We start from the raw sequence: 22,628 nt of genomic DNA on the forward strand, positions 1-22,628 counted from the left end.
GCACTGAAGACACGTGCCCACTGTGCACATTAACGTGCGCTGATATTTCACAGTGGAGCACAAATATCGCTTTCATGAAAGCAATATTTAGCGCTCCACTTGTAATCTGCCCCTTAGGGTTTAACCCCTTGCTCTTCCTGGGCTGCAGACATCTGCCTTCATATGGTAACAGAGTATGATCAGTGCTCCGTTACCATATGAGTGCAGATGGCCATATTGTTACAGACTGTGACACGGTCTGTGTCACTGTCTGTAACAATCTCCTTTAATGCTGGTGAAAGGTGTGGGAGGGAAGGAGGGCGGCAGGTGCGCAGCACAGAGGCAGAGAGGGGAGGAAGAGGGAAGGAGTGGCCCTACACTACAAAAAAGATTTTGAAGGTAGGAGGGAAGGGACACTACACTGCAGAAAAAAATGGGGAATCAGGGTGGGGGGGCTACAGTAGCGATCTCGGGGAGGGTTGACCACTACACTACAGGGAACAATAAGAAATTATAAATAAATCTTAGAATAAAACAATAAACTAGGTACTGGCAGACACAATTGGAAGGGGGGGAGGGTTATAGAGTTGTTTTGGAGGGATCAGGGAGGTGGGAGGGTAAGGGGAGATCCTACACTGCAATAAAACATTAAATATATAAACTTTATTTATTTTAAAAATAAAATAAAACTTCATGCTGGCAGACTGTCTGCCGGTACGTAAGATGGTGGATGCGTGTGTGTTTGGGGGGGGGGAGCTGTTTGGGAGGGATCAGAGAGGTGGGAAGTGTCAGGTGGGAGGGTAATTCCTGCTTTCAAATATTATTACTCATATCAGCTAACTAATTAAACCCTTCACTGCCGAAAATTTCAGAGGTTTGGTGCACAGTTGCTATTAGTGGCCTTCTAATTGCTAAAAACGAATTGCACACCCATGCATGTCTGCTATTTCTGAACAAAAGGGATGCCAGAGAACCTTTTACAACCATTTGTCTTATGACTGCAGTATGTGTAAATAATTTCAGTGAGAAACCCAAAGTTTGTGAAAAATTAACATTTTTTTTTAATATGACCGCATTTTGCGGCAAAACAATGGCATAAAACATACCAAAATGGGCCTAAATCACACCTTGGGTTGTCTACTAATATATATATATATATATATATATATATATATATATATATATATATATATATATATATATATATATATAATTTGATATTTTGGGCAAGTTTTTCTTTTAAATTCCCGGTAGCAAAGGGGTTAATGTCCCTTTAAGCAAACCCTTTTGCAAGAATTAAACACATAGTGGTCAATAGAAAGATGCATTCAAAGAAAAGATTAGTCTGATAATAACATGTAGATGTATTTTTTAAAGTTTCATTAGGTTTGTAAATATTGACAAAATAAGCGTTAAGTTTTAGTGTCTATAAAACAATGGGAGCTGCCATGTTGTAACTTAGGTTACCTTCTCTGCTGTGGCCAATTAGGGACAGTTATAAATAGTTCACTAGAGTGTGCAGCCAATGGCTGCGTGGAATATAACTGTTCTGCACTTCCATTTCTAACAGGAACTGAAAAGCTCACAATTTCAAAAGGGAATTACAGGAAAAGGGGACAAAATAAATAATGAAAGTATATTGCATTGATATCTTATATATATGATTTATCATTTTATATTACCATCTCAAAGTGTTTAATGTCCCTTTAAATGGTCGGTAAAGTCAAAATTAAACTTTCATGACTCAGACAGAGCATGTAATTTTAAACTACTTTCCAGTTTATTTATATTATCTAATTTGTCTTCACTCTCTTAGTATCCTTTATTGACAAGCATACCTAGGTAGGCTCAGGAGTAGCAGTGTGTTACCAGAAGCTAGTTGCTGATTGGTGTCTGCATGTATATGACTCTTGTGACCTGATATTTATAGGTAGCTTCTAGTCGTAATTTGCTGCTCCTTCAACAATTATTACTTATTTAAGTCACAAAGGCACTGGGCTGCACTAGATATTAATATAGTATAAATAGAGGCTTAAATTCACTAATAAAAATGGGGCAACCACATGCCTAAAATGTACAGATTGTTGTTTTGTTTTGTTTTTTTAAGTTTTGCAATTTTGCATTTTATTTAAATATTATTAACCTGCCACATCACGTTTATTTATTTTCAATAGTACTTAAAATAATTGCTGTTGATTCTAGAAATCAGATGTAGATAGAGCCAAAGAATTATAATTTTCCAAAATTCAGAGACAGTGTTCCATCAGTATTTATTGTATATTATTAAAGAGTTAGATGTGGTGATGAGTGCATTTTTTCCAGTCATTTCCTTTTCCTTTTTTTAATTTAAAATGTTACTTTGCATGTATAAAACTCTACAGCCAATGCATTGTTAATTTTGTGATATGAGCATGTAAGGCACTTGTGCATAAAAGCATAAACTAGATCTTATTGTGTAAAAACTGAAAATAAGGTTTCCTGTTGCACTAAGTACTATTTGAATGGAAGTCCTTAAGGGAAATTAATCCATGCAGTTGGCCTGGAGTACTTGCCAAGTTCCACTTAAACATCATTATCCATTATTTTGTATTGAAAAACACTCCTGCTTAGCACCATTCATTTTAAAGCTCATTTTTTACCTAACTCAGCAATGGTCCAGATATACAAATCTATATTTGAGGCATCCAACAAGCAAAGGCAATCATATTTGTAGCTGAATTCAAAGGAACAGAGGAGGATATAACCACTTTTATTAATGAGAATAATTTTTCCCAGTTTATCATTTACTCTATAGACCCTAGACAAGTGTGGAGAGATTTTACCATTGAAGTAAATAAGCTCTATTTATTAATTTAAAGGGGCTTTACGGCCAACGGCTCTATAACTACATAGAAAGCTATTTGTTGATAAACCACTACTTAAAGGGACAGTCTACACCAGAATTTTTATTGTTTTAAAAGATAGATAATCCCTTTATTACCCATTTCCCAGTTTTGCATAACTAACAGTTATAATATTATACTTTTAACCTCTGTGATTATCTTGTATCTAAGCCTCTGCAAACTGCCCCTTTTTTCAGTTCCTTTGACAGACTTGCAGTCTAGCCAATCAGTGTCTGCTCCCAGATAACTTCACATGCACGAGCACAGTATTATCTATATGAAATACGTGAACTAACACCCTCTAGTGGTGAAAAACTGTTAAAATGCAATCTGAAAGAGGTGGGCTTCAAGGTCTAAGAAATTAGCATATGAACCTCCTAGGTTAAGCTTTCAACTAAGAATACCAAGAGAACAAAGCAAAATTGGTGATAAAAGTAAATTGGAAAATTGTTTAAAATTACATGCTCTATCTGAATCATGAAAGTTTATTTTGGCCTAGACTGTCCCTTTAAAGCTTTATTTACAAGTTTAGTTTCTGCTTGTATATCCGTATGACTGTACTGATATGGGCATGAGAGAATATATTTATTTTCTTTAATTTATAAATGATCTACTAACTATATAAAATAGTAAGTGACAGTTTGTTAAAAAGAGAAAGAAAGAACAGAATAGAATCTCTTTATAAACAGATGATTTATAAAATGATCAGGAACATCTCAAACACTTGCTCTCTTTGGTTCGGAAAATAAAGTATGACAATTCTGTAGCCTTAATGAATTAATCAGAAGTAGAACGTAAATAAGGATAACAGTCTTGAAATATCAATTTCACTTGCCCACCTGGCTGACAGCTGAGGGGCTGGCACAATGTTTTCGGTAGCATGCCAAAATGTGTGCAGTCTGGTTAATTAATATGTCACGCACAGTCTTCAAGGGATGATGAAGAATAGCTCTGTAAGCTAAAACAAAACAATTATTATTATTTTTTTATTATCAGGTATTTGTAGAGCGCCAACAGATTCCGCAGCGCAGGTAAAATAGATTTGATTATATATTTGCAAATGGCTAAATACACAAAGATGTCTGATAACAATGCTCCTGCACAGATGCCATATTGTAGGAATTATAGGAGTTTTACCTGATTTAGCAAAGAAGTTAATAAGGGCATCTGTTTCACAGCTCTTATATATATCTGCCAACTGGGAACTACAGTTTAGACTGATGTTATGAATTAGGAGTCGTCTCTGTCCACCAATGGTTGTGTATAACAGGGCACACTGAAATAAAACAGAAAGCAGCAAATATTAAGTCTATTCCTACTTCTAGTAGTATATAGGAAAACATTTAACAAACTTGTAAATAGCTTGAAAACAACAATTCTATATCATTTTACATTATTACCAGTGAATAATCAGACACTATGGGGCCGAATTATCAAATGGCGGGCGGAAATGATTTGCTGTAGCTGTCTGCCCGACATCGCTATATGCTGACAGCATACGCTGTTGGCATTTATCATTGCACAAGCATTTCTGGTTCCGCCCCCTGCCAATCAGCCGATAGCTGGGGGTGTCAATCATCCGATTGTATCTGATCGGGATAATTGCAGTCCGCCACCTCATGAATTAAGGAACAGCGTTCTTATGACCGCTGCTTCTTAACTTATGTTTCCGGCGAGCTGGAAACATCAGGCAGAACAAGCAGAATCAGCTGCTTGATAGATCTCCCCCATGTCTACATATGCCAATTCATCCTATCAAATCCAATTCTACTTTTGGACAGTATAAAGAATAATAAATCTACAGTGAAGAAACTTCCTTTAATCTGGCACCATCTAAAAGATCAGTCCAAACAAATCGCTAACCTTCTGCAGTGAGCACTCCAATATAACCCTGATGGAAATGTATTTAAAGGGATACTGTACTAATAAATGTATTGTGTTCCAAATGACTGGTTATACATGCTGCAGGGTTTTAAATGTATGTGAAAGTGTTCCTTTATGTTAATTTCTGTATTTTAAATAAAAAAAAATTCTCATTAAACCCATCAGCTAGGACATTCCCATAACAAAGGGCTGAACTTGCAAGCACTGAAATGCTAATTATGGCTGTTGCGATGGATAAACACAAGCAGCTATTTCACGTACAATGACTCTCTCTACCTCATACTCTCCACTCAGAGATTAATCAGTGCTATTGTCTCCTATTTACATAGCTTTTCTAAAGAGAAAATATTTTTTAGAAATATTTTCAGTGTAGGTGCGGATACAACTGGCAAAAGTAGCTATGTCGAATTACAAATAAAGGCAAAGTAACTGTTTGCAAACAATGGAATATACTCCAGCAGGTAAAATAGACCATTTGGATATTTCGGGTACTTTTCTGCTTAAAATGCATTCGCAGCTACAGGCTTTAAATGGATACATTTTGTTTTGTGATCACTGGGAAAACTCACAAACCAATTCGTCTGGGAAACAAAAAAAAAACATTTGGGGAGCAGATTGCAGATCGATAGTGATCAACCCCTAAGTTCACAGATACCTTGGATAGGCATGATGTCTGAATAAGGTAAACAAATAATAAGTGGGCAGAAAAATAAGAGTCATTAGTTTTTAATCTGTGCTTAGATATATCTTTGTGGAGTTAAAAAATAGTTGCTGACATTAATATTTTTATAACATATGCAAACAAACAAGAACATTTCATAACTCAGCTAAAGAGTTTGAAATTTGCCTCTTCATAAAAAACTCATCACATTGTTAATTGGTAACTGTATGTTTATGCTAAACGTTCCCTAATATTTTACAAATTAAAACCATTTCTATCTGATCCTAATTTTACCTGTATAAATGCTCCCGAATCTTCACTAAGTTTGTCATCGTGCTTAAACTCCACAGTCACTGCTTTATCACAGTCCACAGCAGCCATTTCTATATCTGTTGTGTTGTTCATGTAGACTGCACCAAAGAAATCAGTGGCCCTAAAACCTAGGATTAAGCCGAATGAGAAACATACTCACTGACACAAACAAATCTATAAACTGATGTGAGTGATAAAGATTAAAAATATAAATAATGAACCATTAAATCTAAAACTTAACATTTTATATTATCATGTGCATTTTCATTATATATCTTAATCTGGATATGTTATGGCTTTATGTATAGAGTAGAAGACAAGATCCAGTCGTGGCTTAGTTAATATTCTTCGCCAGTCTTCGATTACAACACACGTCTTAGGAGTCAATCACAATCCTATAGAATCGTTTTATCTAATGATTTTTGTAGGTATATCATTTTCTAAAGGATTTTGATTGAACCCTTGATTATGTAATCTGGTTCTAGTGAAGTAAGCATAATTGGGATTTTAATTATAAATGATCTGTTTCTGGACTAACCTGTACTTGTTCGAACCCTCATGATCGCATCAAATCCAATTGCTTTCTCAACATCTTTCCTAAGATCACTGATAAAATGCTTTCCGTCAGTATGCACCTAAATATAACAGAAGAAATTTAGGTTAGTTGCCAGCAGATGGCACTAAACCCTCACTCATCTTTAAAAGTTTTGAGATAAAAAATAAAGTAAAAACATATAATTCATATATATTGTTTACTAGATAGCACATGTTCAAGGCTTATTAAGTTTAGCAATATCTTTCAGAAAACAAACCTCAAACAATATGCAAAATCTGAAAAACATTCCAAAACAAAGCTTTTGAAAATGATAAAAGATTTATTCCAGTATTAAAAACATACAGGCGACATGTAGGTATCCTCCATGGCAATACCGGTTTTGGTCTACATAACCGTAATCATAGACTTAGTAGTGTCATGTGAAGCAACTATTTAAGCAAAATGCATCACCTCCTGATAGGTTAAAAAAATAGGCCTGGATTTAACCCCATATGTTCATTTAAAACTATGCACAATTAAACAAAGACAGGTGCACATACAAAAATGTTACAAAGTGCTCATATATTCAATAGCATAAAAGAAAGATTTCCACAGCTATTGGATAATGGACAGTTATTGAAGTAATGTGATAATAAAGGTAAAATAAATACATATAAATGCCCAATAACTAACCGTTTATAAGCATCAATAAACCACATGCATATTAATTCATGCAACTCTCAATAGGAGTACATGATTTAACCATTTAGTAAAAAAACATATGTACTCTTTCATGTGATATTTAAACAGCTGTTAAATTGTTGAATGGCAAGAATGCATAGGCATATGTATGTATAAGGAGGAGAAAATTAACCATATAAATGCTACACACTCAGTGTCAGATATGCATAACACCATATTGATAATCATATGTTCAATAAATGGTCCACTTGAAGCAAATGATTGTAAATATAAAAATAAAATTTATACATGTAACAACTAATCAAACTAGAGCGTTAAGCATATGTATGCTGTTGCTATTGATATGGTATGATATGAACCACCTTTGACCCCCCATGTGTCAGTTTATAATTAGTACAAATAATAAAAAGAATACAGGCCACTTTGGACTCTCCGCCTATTAAATAGCTATATTAACTGCTAAATAATGATACATTACTGCAAACTAGAGAATATATACATTCATCTTATAGCATACTCGAAGCGTACATTAAGATAGTATGCAAATGAATCTTACATAGTATTCAAATAGTAATATAATGCATTAAGTCAGAAATGCCAAATCTATTAGTTACAGGTAATCCCTGGATAAAGCAGATTAGCTCAAATGTCAAGAGAGGGCTAGGGAACCGAACAAGTAAATAAAGAGTAAGGAAAATTGTACTTAAAGGACCAGTCAACACTGTAGATTTGCATAATCAACAAATGCATGATAAGAAGACAATGCAATAGCACTTAGTCTGAACTTCAAATGAGTAGTATATTTTTGTTAAATACATTGCAAAGTTATGTCTATTTCCACTCCCCGTGTATCATGTGACAGCCATCAGCCAATCACAAATGCATATACGTATATGTGGTTCTCTTCCTATCTGACTAACCGTACATTTAGTGTAGCCTTCTCCGGAGCATCCTCTGCACCGTTACCACTTTCTGTTGGGGTACCTCAAGGCTCTGTACTTGGTCCCCTTCTCTTTTCAATCTGCACGTCGTCAGTAGGTTCCTTAATAAAGTCCCATGGGTTTCAATACCATTTGTATGCCGATGGCACCCAAATCTACCTCTCTGCACCAGACCTACCTCCTTCCTTACTAACCTGTGTCACTAACTGTCTTTCTCACATCTCATCTTGGATGTCCTCTCACTACCTTAAGCTAAATCTCTCCAAAACTGAACTCCTTATTTTTCCCCCTTCTTCCAATGTCTCCACCCCCAAAATTTCTATAACTGTTTATAATTCCATCATTACCCCTACCCCGCACGCCCGATGTCTTGGGGTCACACTTGACTCAGATCTTTCCTTCACTCCTCACATTCAGTCCTTGGCTAAAGCCTGCTGCTTCCACCTTAAAAACATCGCTAAAATTAGACATTTCCTTACACAAGATACAACCAAGATTTTAATCCACTCTCTCATCCTTTCCCGCCTCGACTACTGCAATTCCGTCCTCTCTGGTCTACCTAGCTGCCGCATAGCTCCTTTACAATCCATTATGAATGCCTCTGCCAGGCTCATCTTCCTTACTCGTCGCTCTTCATCTGCTGCACCTCTCTGCCAATCCCTTCACTGGCTTCCTCTTGCCTCTAGGATTAAACATAAAATCCTCACCCTGACATATAAAGCTCTCAACTGCACTGCTCCCCCCTACATCTCAGAACTTGTCTCTAGATACTCTCCCTCCCGTCCCCTTCGATCAGCTCAGGATCTCCTCCTCTCCTCCTCTCTTGTTACTTCCTCACATTCACGTTTACAGGACTTCTCCAGACTGGCCCCCATCTTGTGGAATTCCCTGCCTCGCTCCATAAGACTCTCCCCTAGTTTTTACAACTTCAAGCACTTCCTAAAAACTCTACTATTCAGGGATGCATACAACCAACACTAACCTTCCCTAACGCCATTGCTTTCCCCTTGAACCCCTTAGAATGTAAGCCTATGGGCCCAGCTGTTTACAGATCGCTTCATAAGAGCCGACTACAACAGTGAAACTCTCGGCAGGGCCCTCTACCCACTTGACCCCTACAAAAGCTATCCTGTACACGACTATGTTTACAGCGCTGCAGAATCTGTTGGCGCTCTACAAATACCTGATAATAATAATAATAATAATATGCTGTGAATTCTTGCACATGCTCAGTAGGAGTTGGTGACTCAAAAAGTGTAAATATAAAAAGACTGTGCATATTTTGTTAATGGAAGTAAATTAGAAAGTTGTTTAAAATTGCATGCTGTATCTGAATCATGAAGTTTAATTTTGACTTGAGTGTCCCTTTAAGAGAGACGGGCAACTATCTCTGCCAAAAATTGATTATGTCGAATTCAGAGTTGAAGCCCTGCTGTAGCAAACTCTGTAATTTAAAGATCCAGTAAGTTTCTTGTCCACATAGGATTGGAAATGTATCACCCCCCCCCTTGGTGGTCTTTTGGTCTGCTCTATTGCTTGCCACTTGAAGGTGTTAACACTCTACATCCCTTGGTTGGAAATTCCTCTCCTGTTGTATGTGATTTAAAGGAGGTCGATAAATTAACACAATCACAAGATGTGCAAGTCTTTCTACCACATTTGTATGTACCATTAAAGCGCATCCAGGAATTGGCTGGGTGCAAGGACGTTACCAAGTGTAACATTCCTCTTAAGTATACACATGCAGCATTTCTCTACATCTTTCCTTAATCCTTTGTCACCCATAAGGATTGGTAAATTTCTTTTTACTACCTGACACACTTCTTCATACTAGGTAGAATAATAAGTGATACATTTAGGTTTTTGTTGATATGGGGCTTAGCTCTCATACTTCGTTCACCATTGCCCTGTAATAAAGTCTCTCTGTCAATGCCCTGAGTCTCAAAAAAGACCTTATCTATAACCCGTTTTGGGTATCCCCTGTTGGTAATCCTTTCTTTTAAATTATTACTCTCTGTTTTGAAGGCCCCATCTAATGTACAGTTCAGTTTGACTCATAACAATTGTCCACTAGCTATGCCTTTAAAAACATGTTTGGGGTGGCAGCTGTGGACATGTAACAGGCTGTTGCCCAAAATGGGCTTCCTATAAAGGGTGGAGATGATTTTTACACTGTTAACGTCTCCCAAAAGGGACACGTCCAAAAAGTTAATCTTATCCTTCTGCCATTCAAAGGTAAATTGTAGACCAACATTGTTGTCATTAAGTGTGTTAACAAATTCACCAGCATTGTGGGAGTCAAAGGACCATACAATGAGCAGGTCATCAATAAATCTGCAGTACCTGACAATGTGGTATGAGGGGGCGGCACTACCCCCCATAGACGTGCAAAATCTGTTCCACACTGCAGGAATTAACATAGAATCCCACAAATGATACTTCATGCTGATGCTGACATATATTTAGGTTTTGTGCTGCCCTTGGCACTGAAAAATCTGCTGCCCCCTCTAACTCCCCACTTCTATTCTCTCTTTCAGTTCTGCTAGACACACATTAAACATGTACAATTATTTTATTCATAAGACCAGTTATATACCATTTTTCCTTGGAGATCATGAAAGTGTCAAGGTATCATTAAAACAACTTGTTTGCTGCTCCCCTAAAATCTTGCCACACTAGGCACAGGCTTAGTTAGCCTAGGCCAAAATACACCCCTGTACTTATTACACAGTTTAACTAATCCTAAACACACATTCCAGGGGCTTTTAAAGCTGTGTTGAGGTTTATGACACATACAGTATATCCAAACCGATATGCCGCAAAAGGTAATCTCATATCTTTACATCCACCAGCCCTTTCCTAATTTAAACGCATCCACTAAAATATTTAGACATTCACCTATCTGGATTGAGAGACATAATTTCCAAAGCAAATTCAAATGTTGTTTTAAAACTTATCTTATGTCTTATCCTCATAAACAAAGCCTATCTGGATTCACCTATCTGGATTGAGAGACATAATTTCCAAAGCAAATTAAAATGTTGTTTTAAAACTTATCTTATGTCTTATCCTCATAAACAAAGCCTGTCTCTTTTAATAGAAATATACGGCCAGATTACGAGTTTTGTGGTAAGAGTGGTGCGGTACTAACTTGCACGTTATTGTCACCGCTCACTTACCTACAGTGCTGGTATTACAGGTTGTTATAAACCCGGCGTTAAAAGGCAAGAAGTGAGCGTAGAGCAAAATTGAGCTCCATAACGCACTTTAATACCAGCGCTGCTTAAGTCAGCGGTGAGCTGGTTGTACGTGCTCGTGCGCGATTTCCCCATAGACATCAATGGGGAGAGCCGGCTGAAACAAAGCCTAACACCTGCAATAAAGCAGCGTAAAGCTCCGTGATGCAGCCCCCTTGACTCCTATGGGGAAACTAAATTTATGTTTACACCTAACACCCTAACATGAACCCCGAGTCTAAACACCCCTAATCTTACACTTATTAACCCCTAATCTGCCGCCCCCGACATCGCCAACACCTACATTATTTTTATTAACCCCTAATCTGCCGCCCCAATGTTGCCGCCACTATACTAAATTTATTAACCCCTAAATCTAAGTTTAACCCTAACACCCCCTAACTTAAATATAATTAAATTAAATCGAAAATCAAACCTACTATTAATAACTAAATAATTCCTATTTAAAACGAAATACTTACCTGTAAAATAAACCCAAAGCTAGCTACAATATAACTAATAGTTACATTGTATCTAGTTTAGGGTTTATTTTTATTTTACAGGAAAGTTTGTATTTATTTTTTTTTTTTTAGAGGTCAGTAAGTTTTATTTCATACATCTAAGCTATAATATGTGATTTATTTATTTTTTTAAATAGATTTTTATTGATAAATAGATTGCAGAAACCATACAATAACAAAATTAACTTTTGACATAGATAGAGGCGGAAGTACAGGCAATAAAACACAAAAGGAATGGCTTTCAATGAGGATCAATGTACCCGGTACAGAGGTCACAAGGAGTATTTAAGCATTCTCTAATGTGTACCTGCCCGTCTCAGTTGTTATGCTCTGCTTATTCTGACGGGACATATAAGTTTTTAAGTTTTTTTTTTTTTTTTTAAGTAACGTATAGCAACAAATGCCATACTTAGTAGGCCTGACAGTCATGTAGGGAAGATAATGGGTATACTTAGTATTTATGTATGGAAATGAGGGTGCTGGGTACATTCGTCTATACCCCCATGGGGAGGGGGGGTATGGGAGGGGGGAGGGAAGGCTTTCAGATGGGGGGGAGGAGATGTCTTATGGGCAAGTGCCTCAATTAAAACACAGCGAGGCGCTTCCTCCATGGCCGGCAAAGATCACAGACAAGGTTGGTCGTCAGCGTTCAGGGAGAAGGACAGTTATGGGGTCAATTTAAGGTGAGTCTCCCAGGGTTCCCAGATGTGGCTGAAGATATAAGGTTGGTTTTTCATCCGAAAGACATAGTCTTCCATAGATTTAATGTAGTGCAGGTAGTCAACCGCAGCCTGCCATCTTGGGGGCTGCTGTTTCTTCCAGTTCCTGGCTATTAACATCTTGACAGATGTCAACAGGTAGACCAACAGATATCTCTTGTGTTTCGGTATCTTCTTTACTCCAATATGCAGGAGGGCTAGGCCCGGGGCATCAGGCGTCGGAAGTTCTAGGGCGGCACAAGTCGCAGAGGTCCTAGACCAAAGTGGTCGTAGCCTGTCACATGACCACCACACATGGAGCGGAGTGCCAATCTCGCCACACTCCCTCCAACATAGAGGTGAGTGTCCAGGGTACAAAGTCCGAAGCTTGGTTGGTACTAAGTGCCATCTAGTAATGATCTTGAAGTATAGTTCATACATTGTGACACAATGAAGTGCAGATTTAGTCAACTGTATTGCCCTGGACCAGTCTAGGGACGTGTAGGTCAATTTTAACTCAGCTTCCCAGGAGGTCATATGTCTAGTCTTTATAAGGGTGGGCGGCCCTAAAAGAGATTTGTAGTGAGCGGTAAGGGGCTTATATAGTTGTAGGCTTGCTTTCCATCTGATCTCCCAGATTGTAGGGGCCCTGATTTTGTCGGTCAGGAATCCCCAGGCTTTCATAAGGGATCTAAGTCTCGTAAGATCAAATTCCAAGTCACGAGGGATATCAAACCTTGCTATCATATCCTGGCTTGAGAGAAGATTCTCATTTAGGTAGAAGTCACTCAAGGAAAGAATCTCAAGAGTCCTCCAGGGGGTATGTCTGATATTAGGCAGCCCCTGTAGGAGTGACGAGACCGGATGAATGGGGGAAGGATGCAGGGCTATCAATTGGTTGTGCCTCAGTTGGAACCAGGCTGTTTGACAACTTTTGATGAGTCTGTTGGAGATAGGTATTCGCGAAGCTAAGTGCTGGGGGACCCAGAGCAGGTCTGAGAGATCAGTGTATGCTGGTAGGGAAACCTGTTCTAGCTCTCTCCATCTGGTGGGAGGTAGGGCTGGTCCCCACGCGGAAACGTGTGAGATCATGGCCACCTGATAATACAGTTGAACGTTGGGTAGGCCCAGTCCACCTCTGGCCACTGGTGCCTGAAGCGTAGCTGCCGCCACTCTCAGCCGCCTATTGTCCCAAACATAGGAATTGAATAATGTTTGGAAACCGTGCAAGATCTGTTCCGGTATTGGGATGGGGATGCACCGCATAATGTAGGTTAACTTGGGGAGGATCATCTTTTTTAGTGCAGCAATTCTGCCCATCCATGATATTTCCTCATATTTCTTAGATTTCAACCTGGTCTCAACTCCCTTTAGCAGAGTAGCGTAATTTTCCTGTATCACTGAGTCTTTTGCATGAGACAGGAAGACCCCCAAGTGTCTGATCCCGACTACAGACCACTTGAACGAATAAGACCGTCTAAGACGTCTCTGCTCTGCCTGCCCGACGTGTATCATGTAGGCCTGTTTTTGTGACAATCTTGTAATTCGATATCCTGACAAAGGTTTCGATAATTTCCAGGAGGGGGGGCAGCGACTCTAACGGATTCGTTAGGAAAAGAGTGAGATCGTCCGCGAAAAGCGCCAACTTCTGGAGGGTATCATAAATCTGAAGGCCTTGAACTCTGGTGTTTTCTCTGATTGCCTCCGCTAGCGGCTCCATCACCAACGCGAATAGGAGTGGGGACAGGGGACACCCCTGTCTGGTCCCATTACTGATGGTAATTTTAGGGGAACAAATGCCCAGGCCCTTGACCACTGCTGTTGGGGAGGTGTAAAGGGCTGTGACAGCCATCCGGAACACCCTGGGAATCCCAAAGCGCTCCAGGCTACAAAACATATATTCCCACCCCACCCTGTCAAGCGCTTTTTCCGCGTCCATAGACAAGGTGAGGAGGGGCAGCCCCATATCAGCCGCTTCCATAAAGATATTTAGCAGTCTGCGGGTGTTGTCTGTACCTTGCCTACCCTGAATAAACCCCACTTGGTCTAAATGGACCAGTGAGGGCAGGTGTCTCCCGAGTCTGGTTGCCAGGACCTTAGCATAGACTTTCATGTCCACATTAATTAGTGAGATAGGCCTGTAGCTTTCGCAGAGCGTAGGGTCCTTCCCCTCTTTGGGAATGGTCAGAATACTAGCCTCCAGGAATTCGGGAAGGAAGACTCCAGTTTCCATAACCTCCTGGTAAAGACGAAGTAAAACAGGAGATAGTAGGTGAACAAAAGTTTGATAGAATAGACCCGTAAACCCGTCAGGACCCGGTGCCCTGTGGGGTTTTAGGGCTAGGATGGCTGTCTTGATTTCCTCTAGGGTAAGCGTGGCAGTCAGTTAAATCGTCGATTGAATCAGCGTCTAAGGAGGGAAGGTCTAACTGCGCCAGAAACTGCTGGGTCACCACTCTATGTGCGTCATCCCCCAAAGATTCATTTTTTAAGTTATATAGGGAGGTGTAATAGTCGGCAAATGCCCTACCTATTTCCTTTGGTGAGTGGACTGCGCCTGTTGCTGTAGAGATCGAAGGGATTCTAGCCTGGACCGCACGATCCCTGAGCTTACGAGCGAGCAACCTATCAGCTCTATTTCCTTTATAGAAATAGAGCTGTTTGAGTCTCAGTAAATTTGCTTGGACACGGAGCTGCTCTCTCTTATTGATCTGATCTCTAATAGCGCCCACCCGATCGGCTAGGGTGGGCGTAGGGGAGTTTTTGTTACTCATTTCAATTTGCCTCAATTCAGCATATAATTTTGCGAGGGGGATTTTGTTCTTAGCTTTCAGCAATGAACTCTTTTTAATAAAATGCCCCCTAAGGTAGGCTTTGAATGAGGCCCACAGAATTTCCTGGCTCGTGTCACCCGTATCGTTATGTCTCATAAAATCTGAGATGGTCTCGATAAGTTGGGGGATTTCTGATTCTGAGAGGAACTGGTCTGATAGTTTCCAGGAGGGTCTACTGTCGGGGGGGGTGCAGCATCAAGGACCTAGCACTAACCAGGTCGTGGTCAGACAAGGGGCATGGTCTTATACGCGGGGCACAGAATTGGTCTAATTTCCAAGAATCACAGAGCAAATAATCAATCCTAGAGTAGGAGTTATGTGGCTTGGAGTGATGGGTGTAATCTCTGTCAGTTGGGGCAAGACAGCGCCAGATGTCATAGAGGCCATGCTGGTACATGAGCTTGCGCAGCGCGTTGGATTGGGTATTGAGGTTTCGGTCAGTGGGGCAAGCTTTAGAGGTCTTTTTGTCTAGAGTGGGATCCCAAACCAAATTCAAGTCCCCCCCTATCAGTAAATGACCCCTCCTAACTTCGCCCAGTCTCCTTAAAATTTTTCTCAAGAATGGTATCTGTTTAACGTTTGGGGTATAGATGGAGGCTAAGGTATAGAGTATTCCATTTAGGGTGCAGATCAAGATCAAGTATCTACCCTCAGGGTCACGGTCCACATACTCTATAGCGCAGCAGACATCCCTGTGAATCAGGATCGCTACTCCTCTCTTTTTCTCAGTGAAAGAAGCCGTTTCACAAATGGGGTAGTGAGTTGGGTTACGGAAAGGTCTGATTTTTTTGTCCCAATGCGTCTCCTGAAGGAACACAATGTGTTGTCTGTGAGAGTTCAAAAAATTAGATAGGAGGCTTCGCTTAGTAGGGGAATTTAATCCCTGAGTATTAAGGGTGGCCACAGTAATGGGTGCCATGAGGACAGTAGGGTCTAAGTCTCCTATGGGCCAAAGAAAGGGGAGGGGGGCAGGAAGGGAATGACTGGTTATGGAACAAGGAAAAAGGGAAGTGGGGGAAGGGGTGAGTAAAGGAAGGAAGGGGGGTGAGCTTCACTTGTTCTCTACAATCTGTATGTGATGCTGCAAAGACTGTCAGGGTGTGTAACGATGTGTGTATTACACTATCTCAATGAGTGCTCTTACTAGTAGTAGTAAGAGATCACAACTATTAGGGTGGGGGGGAGGCCAGCGTGCGAGGCCTAACCCCAGTCAGCCTTTTTTTTTTTGGGCTCATGCTTCAAGTCTAAACTAATGTCGGGTTTCTGTGTCATATATGTCTCACTACCTAAAGTGTGAGATGGACCTCCTGTAGCGAGGACATAACTCAGTAAAAGTAAAACATTATCAAATTTCAGTATACCTGAGCAAGTCATTTAAACAGTAAACAAGCGGTTATCAACGATGATAATATTGTCTTGACAATTCAACACGTGTATGACACTTTAACGTGGTAAGGGAAGCATGAAGAAGACGAAGCCAGGTAGTAATAGGTACTGGACTAATGTCAAGTTTCGTCTAGTTATGCCCCATACATCCCATCACCCAAAGTGTGTGGTGAACCTCATGTGGTAAAAACATTACTCAGCAAAATCAAACATTTTAAAGTTCCAATATATTTGAACATGCAATTGAAACAATAAACAAACCACAATCAATGGTAGCAATGTTGTCTTAACTTAACCATACATATATGACACTCTAACATGGTAAGGGAAATATGGAGATGAAGAAACCAGATAGCAAAAACACACTGAAGTTATCCATGCTCGATCATTTAGTTAGCATTAAGGGAAAAGGGATAGCTCCAGAAGGAGATATCTAAACCTTCAAAAGGGAGCGTAACAGCTCCCTGCACAGTGGGTGGAATGAAATGCTGGACAAGGAGGGACTCATGTTGTATGAGGCTCAGCAGTAGCACTGCATGTAGACGGGGCCTTGCCCGATTGTTGTGAATGTTTTTTCTGAGTGCCACCTACTCTCTGGGGGAGAGGTGGCCACTCAGGGGCCGAGGCTCTCAATCCTCTGGTGGCATCCTTGTTGTGCTGAGCATCAGGCGGATCCGGCGGCAACAAATCCCACCTTTGCATGAGTTCTCTGGCTTGTTGCGGAGAAGACGCTGTGAACTGATGGTCATCTTTGGTTATATGGAGCTTCACAGGGAACCCCCACCTGTACTTTATGGCTTTATCTCTCATCAATTTAGTATAGGGTTGATAGTGGCGCCGTAACTGAAGGGTGTGTGGGGAGAGATCTTGATAGACTTGTATGTCAGAATATTCATCTGGGAGGCTTCTACCACCTGCAAGGGCCCGGAGCAATTTGTCTCTGAAGGTGTAGTAGTGCAGCCGAGCTATAACATCCCTTGGCTTGTCTCCCTCCACTGATCTGGGTCTCAGCGCCCTATGCGATCGATCGATCAGCATCTCCTGACCTTCCTCAGGGCCAATGACTGTGGTGAAGAACTCCCGAAGGTACTTGTCCAGATCTTGGGGGGGGGGACAGTCTCCGGGATACTTGTTGTGCTGAGCATCAGGCGGATCCGGCGGCAACAAATCCCACCTTTGCATGAGTTCTCTGGCTTGTTGCGGAGAAGACGCTGTGAACTGATGGCCATCTTTGGTTATATGGAGCTTCACAGGGAACCCCCACCTGTACTTTATGGCTTTATCTCTCATCAATTTAGTATAGGGTTGATAGTGGCGCCGTAACTGAAGGGTGTGTGGGGAGAGATCTTGATAGACTTGTATGTCAGAATATTCATCTGGGAGGCTTCTACCACCTGCAAGGGCCCGGAGCAATTTGTCTCTGAAGGTGTAGTAGTGCAGCCGAGCTATAACATCCCTTGGCTTGTCTCCCTCCACTGATCTGGGTCTCAGCGCCCTATGCGATCGATCGATCAGCATCTCCTGACCTTCCTCAGGGCCAATGACTGTGGTGTGGTGAAGAACTCCCGAAGGTACTTGTCCAGATCTTGGGGGGGGACAGTCTCCGGGATACCCTTCACCCGGATATTGTTACGCCGGGTGCGGTCTTCCAGATCAGCCAATTTGACCTCTAGGTCTGTAATTTGTTCAGCTAAGCACTGGGAATAGCCAAGCAGGTTGGTGTGGTCAATCATCAAATCTTCTTGTTTACGCTCTATAATGTCCGTGCGCTCCCCTATGGTGGCTATGTCGCGTTTCAGATCCGCATGGCTCTTCTCGAATTTTTTTGTAAGGGAATCATGGTGGGAAGCCAGGAGTGCAGTGATAGAGTCCATGAGGTTGTTATTAACCTCCTGTTCAGCGCGTAAGGAGCGCCCCACTGACTGGATCAGGGCAGTCTCACTAGGGGTCTCGGTAGAACTACTAGCATCTGTGAGTTCCTTATCTGAGCCAGCTTGGGATCTAGAGAGGGGCTTGCTAAAATGGTCCACCATTGTGCGTTTAGGGGTGTTAAGGGGTTTTTGTTTTCTTTTGAAGGTTTGAGGCATTTTTTGCTTCTGCATGGATGTTCAGTAAGGTAATGGATACTAGATAGCACTATAATGATCTGCTTTGATCAGGCTGACTGGGGTCTTGGCATCAAAGAGTATCCTACATATTTGCAAGATATATTACATCAAAGCAGAATTGTTAAGGTCAGTACTGCTATGGGGGGTAGATGTCACACCCTGCCCTATATGTAGTGTTGCCAGGCAGACTGCACCAAAAATACCAATGTTCCCTCTCGACTCAGGGAAGGGGGCTACGACCCGAAGGAAGGGGAAAGGGGAAGTGGAAGTGACCAGCCTAGACAAGCTAGGCCGGAAAGGGTGAGTCTTGAAGGGTACTACTTTTCTGGTTACACGTATCTATCTAAATACTGTGCACAATGATTGTAAGGTGTGTATATTATCAATTTAGTATCTAAGACCTCTGCTGCAGGGGGCACCTAAAAAAAAAAGGAAGTATGGTTAGGTAGGCAACAAGACAAAATAACACTCCACTTTGGGGTGTAGGCCCAAAGACACAGAAGCTGACGCAGCAGCCAAAGATTATAAACTAAATGATCAAACTATTGTAAAATAAAGTCCACAGAGGCTGGTAGAAGTAGTGGTTTTCATAGTATCTGTGCACCTGAGGCAGGGGGACAGGGCTCAAGAGTACCTACCATAGGCTATTAGGTTGTGGTATATGAAGTAAATTTATATGCCTGAGGAGGGTGAGGTAAGTGTTGGTAATTCTACCTGCTAAATAATGTAGAGAGGGTAAAGTCCACAGTTAGTGAGGGTCCAGCTGGGACCTGTGGCAAGCACTATGTATTAAAATTGCAATGATGACTGTTCACTGGGAATAAGCTTGCAGATAATGTATCAGGTCCTCTCTGTTCCCAGTATTTATGTGGGACTTGAGTAGTTGACACCTGTATGATAGGGGCTGGGCCCAGAAGCCAAACAAGTTAAACAGGACTCCCCTATGTCTGCAGTCAATTTAGGGGTAAAAGGCAAAGTTCCGTTATAGGGGGCACCAGTTATGGAGTAGGTTATGGCACATATAGATCAAAATTCCAGAGTTTATAGGGCTGGACTTAGTTTCTTGACACCAGCATATATATATGGAAACCGCCAAGGTTAGATAATAAAGTACCAGCGTCCCTGGAGTGATTTGCGTGTCCTCCTAAGGAGTGGCAGAGTCCTATAGTCTCCAATCTCCCCACTGTGTCAGTACAAACAGCCCAGAATAGGTCTCATATGTGAGCTTGATGTGTCTATGTAAGGCTCAGCTTCCCTTCTTATAGTAAGCCCCTGTCAGTAAAGTACACACAAGCTGTGCCGTGCATGCAAACATGGGTGCAAAGATCTTACCCCAAATCCTCCGGTCACTGTACCTGCTTGCTGGCGCTAGGAGAACACAGAGGGCAGTTGCTGCGCAGCCGGTTACAGGTAAAATGGCGGACTTCCGCGCCAAAACGTAGGGGATCTCCACCGCAGATTAACCGGCTTTTCTCGGTCAGCAGCCTGCCAGTAGTTTGATTGCGCTGGGACTTCTATGTCAGGTCAGGTGCCGGAACCCACAGGCAGATCAAAATGAGCAATCTAGCCCTCCGCTGGGTTGAGTGATAGGCCACGTGGGGAACCGCTATTCTGTAAGTTCGGTCGGCAGCGCTTCTGGACTGGATAAGTGTATGTTGCACAGCTACTCCGGAGCGGAGCCCTGACCCTCCGGAGTATAGCGACTCTGCCAATTCCGGCTGGCGGCAATAAGTTACGTGGTCAGGCTCTCTGATGTCTGTTATGAAGGCCTGTCGTCCGAAGGGTCCTCAGTGTTTTTTTTCCCCAGAGTTGCGGACTTTATATACTGTCTCAATCTCTGTAGGCTCTCAAATAGTTTTAGATAGTTGTTTTTAAGATAAAATTTAAGCTATAGCCAGGGATATGAAAACTTATTGTAGATATATCAGACGGAGCTCTTGCAGAACACGTCTGCTCTTCACTGCGGCTAGCTCCGCCCCCCAGTTTGTATTTATTTTAACTAGGTAGAATAATTACTAAATAGTTATTAACTATTTACTAACTACCTAGCTAAAATAAATACAAATGTACCTGTAAAATAAAACCTAATCTAAGTTACACTAACACCTAACACTACACTACAATTAAATAAATTACCTAAATTAAATACAATTAAATCAATTAAATACAATTACCTTAATTACAATAAAAAAATAAACACTACATTACACAAAATAAAAAACAAATTACAAGATATTTAAACTAATTACACCTAATATAATAGCCCTATCAAAATAAAAAAGCCCCCCCCCAAAATAAAAAAAACAGCCTAAACTAAACTACCAATAGCCCTTAAAAGGGCCTTTTGTGGGGCATTGCCCCAAAGAAATCAGCTCTTTAACCTGTTAAAAAAAATACAAACAACCCCCCAACAGTAAAACCCACCACCCACACAACCAACCCCCCCCAAATAAAACCCTAACTAAAAAAACCTAAGCTCCCCATCGCCCTGAAAAGGGCATTTGTATGGGCATTGCCCTTAAAAGGGCATTTAGCTCTATTGTGGCCCAAACCCTAACCTAAAAATAAAACCCACCCAATAAACCCTTAAAAAACCTAACACTAACCCATGAAGATCCACTTACAGTTTTGAAGATCCGACATCCATCCTCAACGAAGCCGGGAGAAGTCCTCAAAGAAGCGGCAAGAAATCCTCAACGAAGCCGGCAGAAGTTTTCATCCAAGTCGGGAGAAGTGGTCCTCCAGACGGGCAGAAGTCTTCATCCAGATGGCATCTTCTATCTTCATCCATCCGGCGCGGTGCGGATCCATCTTCAAGACATCCAGCGCGGAGTATCCTCTTCCAACAAAGTCTTCTTCCAGAATGAATGTCTCTTTAAGTGACGTCATCCAAGATGGCGTCCCTTAGATTCTGATTGGCTGATGTTCCAATCAGCCAATAGAATGCAAGCTCAATCCTATTGGCTGATTGTTTTTGTAATTTAGGTAATTGTATTTAATTTAGGTAATTTATTTAATTGTAGTGTAAGGTTAGTGTAGCTTAGGTTAGGTTTTATTTTACAGGTAAATTTGTATTTATTTTAGCTAGGTAGTTAGTAAATAGTTAATAACTATTTAGTAACTATTCTACCTAGTTAAAATAAATACAAACTTGCCTGTAAAATAAAAATAAACCCTAAGCTAGATACAATGTAACTATTAGTTATATTGTAGCTAGCTTAGAGTTTATTTTATAGGTATTTAGTTTTAAATAGGAACTAATTATATTTAAGTTAGGGGGTGTTAGGGTTAGGGTTAGACTTAGGTTTTGGGGTTAATATATTATAGTGGCGGCAACGTTGGGGGTGGCAGATTAGGGGTTAATAAATGTAGGTAGGTGGCAGCGATGTTAGGGACAGCAGATTAGGGGTTAATAATATTTAACTAGTGTTTACGATGCGGGAGTGCGGCGGTTTAGGGGTTAATATGTTTATTATAGTGGCGGCGATGTCCGGAGCGGCAGATTAGGGGTAAATAATTTTATTTTAGTGTTTGCGATGCGGGAGGGCCTCGGTTTAGGGGTTAATAGGTAGTTTATGGGTGTTAGTGTACTTTTTAACACTTTAGTTATGAGATTTATGCTACAACTTTGTAGTGTAAAACTCATAACTACTGAATTTAGAATGCATTCCGAATCTTGTGGGATAGGCTTGTGGTCATCTATTTGTCACCACAAGGCTGTACCGCTCACTTTTTGGCCTAAAAAAAAAAACTTGTAATACCGGCGCTATGGAAGTCCCATTGAAAATAGACTATACGCAAATTGCGTAAGTTGATTTGCGGTAAAGCCAAAAAAGTGTGCGGGACAGCTGTACCTACAAGACTCGTAATAGCAGCGGTAGTAAAAAAGCTGCGTTATGAGCCTTAACGCTGCTTTTTTACTCAAAACGCAAAACTCATAATCTAGCTG

At 40.9% G+C, this 22,628-nt stretch overlaps 1 protein-coding gene across 1 annotated transcript in view; it reads right to left on the reverse strand.

Moving 5' to 3' along the window:
- The window catches only part of SEC24D (SEC24 homolog D, COPII coat complex component), a 196,443-nt gene that overhangs the window by 15,573 nt on the left and 158,242 nt on the right, over positions 1-22,628 (reverse strand). The window contains exons 16-19 of the mRNA XM_053703594.1: positions 6,257-6,353; positions 5,701-5,846; positions 3,999-4,137; positions 3,701-3,819 (exon numbers count right to left, since the gene is read on the reverse strand). Coding sequence (XP_053559569.1) covers positions 3,701-3,819; positions 3,999-4,137; positions 5,701-5,846; positions 6,257-6,353 — 501 coding nt within the window. The remainder of the gene's footprint in view (positions 1-3,700; positions 3,820-3,998; positions 4,138-5,700; positions 5,847-6,256; positions 6,354-22,628) is intronic.

This window comes from Bombina bombina, chromosome 2 (assembly GCF_027579735.1).
Source record: "Bombina bombina isolate aBomBom1 chromosome 2, aBomBom1.pri, whole genome shotgun sequence".
Lineage (NCBI taxonomy): Eukaryota > Metazoa > Chordata > Amphibia > Anura > Bombinatoridae > Bombina > Bombina bombina.